The following is a 2211-nucleotide window of genomic DNA, read 5'->3' on the forward strand; positions in this document are numbered from 1 at the left end:
CAAAGAGACTCTTATTGCAATAGAAATAAATCACTTCTAACTTACTGTTTAGAAGAAGAATCAGAAAAAATAATCACATGGAGGCATAAAATGAAAACAGAGTTCAGCAAAAACATAGCAAGCTTGAACTAGACATGGCAAGTTATAGGGACCACTCAATAAGAAATTGTGAGATGTAAAACCAGTTTTTGTTGTTTTAAGAGTTATGCATTATTATTTCTACATTTCTAATGCAATTTAAATGTCAAACTATTTTTTCATTTTGCTTTTGTTAATTCAAAACCATAAGACTGAAAATCCACAGTAATATAGAATAGTCAACCAAAGTCCTACTTTGTACCAAAATGAAGATGTTTCATTTTAAACCATCTTAGTATACAATTATTTGTAGTTTTGTTTACAACATTTATGTTTTTTGGCTTTTAACTGTTCAATGTATATACGTTTTTTAGTTTTTAGTTTTTAGTTTTAGGTTTCCACCTTGGAATCTATTGTACATGTGCGTATTTAGGTTTTTGGTTTTGTAGTTTTCAGGTTCTACCTTAGAGTCTGTTGCATATGTACACAATGTACGTGTTTGGGTTTTGGTTTTGTAGTTTTCAGGTTTTACCTTATAGTCTGTTGTATAATATGTACTCAATGTACATGTTTAGGTTTTTGGTTTTGTAGTTTTCAGGTTTCTGCCTTAGAGTCCATTGTATATGTACACAATGTATGTGTTTGCGTTTTTGGTTTTGTAGTTTTCAGGTTTCTACCTTATAGTCTGTTGCAAATGTCGTACATTAATGTGTACATATGCAACAGACTCTAAGGCAGAAACCTGAAAATTACAAAACCAAAAACCTAAACACGTACATTGTGTACATATGCAATAGACTCTAAGGCAGAAACCTGAAACTATAAAACCCAAACATATCATTACTTGGATTTTGGTTTCATGGTTTCCAGATTTCTTTCTTTTGTGTAGCTACAACAAAAATAGGTGAAAACGACATTATTAAATCCCTTAATATGATAGGTATATGTGGAAGCACAATTGATTTTATAAATAATAATATTGAAACCGTAAAACTTCAAAAACAGGTTTTCTGGATGACAATTTTAGTTTATCTGGTCCCTATAGCTAGCCATATATGTCTTGAACCACAGATGAGATTGCATTATATTATATACAATAACCTTAGGAATAACTATCATGTCAGTTAGTTCAAAAATGTTGCTAGCAGCATTAGCTGCTAATTAAAACTTTCACATCACAAGACACATGACAAACACTGCTTAATTTTTTAAAACATCAAATTCATAGTATTCATTCATCTGATATTTCCTTCTCAATGCTTGCCTTGTTTACAAAAACAAAAGACCTGTCAATCTCACTAGTGATGTAATCACTAGGTAAAGGAGGAATGACCATATTGTCCAACTCTTGCTCTAATATCTTATCTATGGCAGAAAGACTCGATGATCATATTACTAAGAAAAGATTGAACTCACTTGGGTCATTAGGAGGGCCTACAGAAAGCCTGGTACCCACAAAAACACTACTGGTTTGAGTTTCACTGCTTTTACTGGTAGCCTATTGCAATCATTACAGGAATAAATACACTTGACAGCAGATACATATAACCCACTGATTGTGATATATTCTTAATACTGCAAGTGCAAGTTGAAGCAATTGATGCCCTTTTAAAAAGCATTGCACTGAAATAGCCAGTATTAGCTCTCTTGTCATTCCAAGACTTCAAGTATGCAGCTCTTACCTGATGTACCATGAATGAATTAATGGATTAATCGAATGATCCTTACATGAGAAGAAAGTGGAACATAAAGTATGAATATAATAATTCCTTGAGCAGCAATGAAGACTGTCATGATGTATGCAATGAAGAGAAGCTCTTTCGTGAAGAAGAGGACATTACCAAGCCATGCTATGCCCATCACAACAGTCAGTGATAATGATGATTTCAACCAATATCTGCAAACAATGAATTAATATAATATACTAGAGAATCAGTAAATACTTTATATTACTGTATTGACTATTTTTTGGTTGATTCTTTCTGTGTCTTCTCATTATTGCAATAGCCATGATAAAAAAGCCCATATTAATCTAATTGAATTATGTTATAAAAATGTTATGCATGCAGTAATAAGTTCACCAGAATGATGAGTATGACAGGTGCAATGAATGTCCATTTGAATTTAGTTTCA

At 32.1% G+C, this 2211-nt stretch overlaps 1 protein-coding gene across 1 annotated transcript; it reads right to left on the bottom strand.

The window, feature by feature from the left end:
- Window positions 1–1309: 1309 nt before the first annotated feature.
- On the bottom strand, window positions 1310–2205 carry LOC109587491 (adhesion G protein-coupled receptor L2-like). The gene is made up of 6 exons (XM_020003735.1): window positions 2160–2205; window positions 2022–2110; window positions 1807–1975; window positions 1632–1760; window positions 1495–1576; window positions 1310–1443 (listed from the first exon to the last, which is right to left on the bottom strand). The coding sequence occupies exons 2-6, from the start codon at window positions 2102–2104 to the stop codon at window positions 1310–1312; spliced, it is 597 nt and encodes a 198-aa protein (XP_019859294.1). The 5' UTR covers window positions 2105–2110; window positions 2160–2205.
- Window positions 2206–2211: the final 6 nt, after the last annotated feature.

Source organism: Amphimedon queenslandica, unplaced genomic scaffold (genome assembly GCF_000090795.2).
Source record: "Amphimedon queenslandica unplaced genomic scaffold, v1.1 AMPQUscaffold_12554, whole genome shotgun sequence".
NCBI classification, from domain to species: Eukaryota; Metazoa; Porifera; class Demospongiae; order Haplosclerida; family Niphatidae; genus Amphimedon; species Amphimedon queenslandica.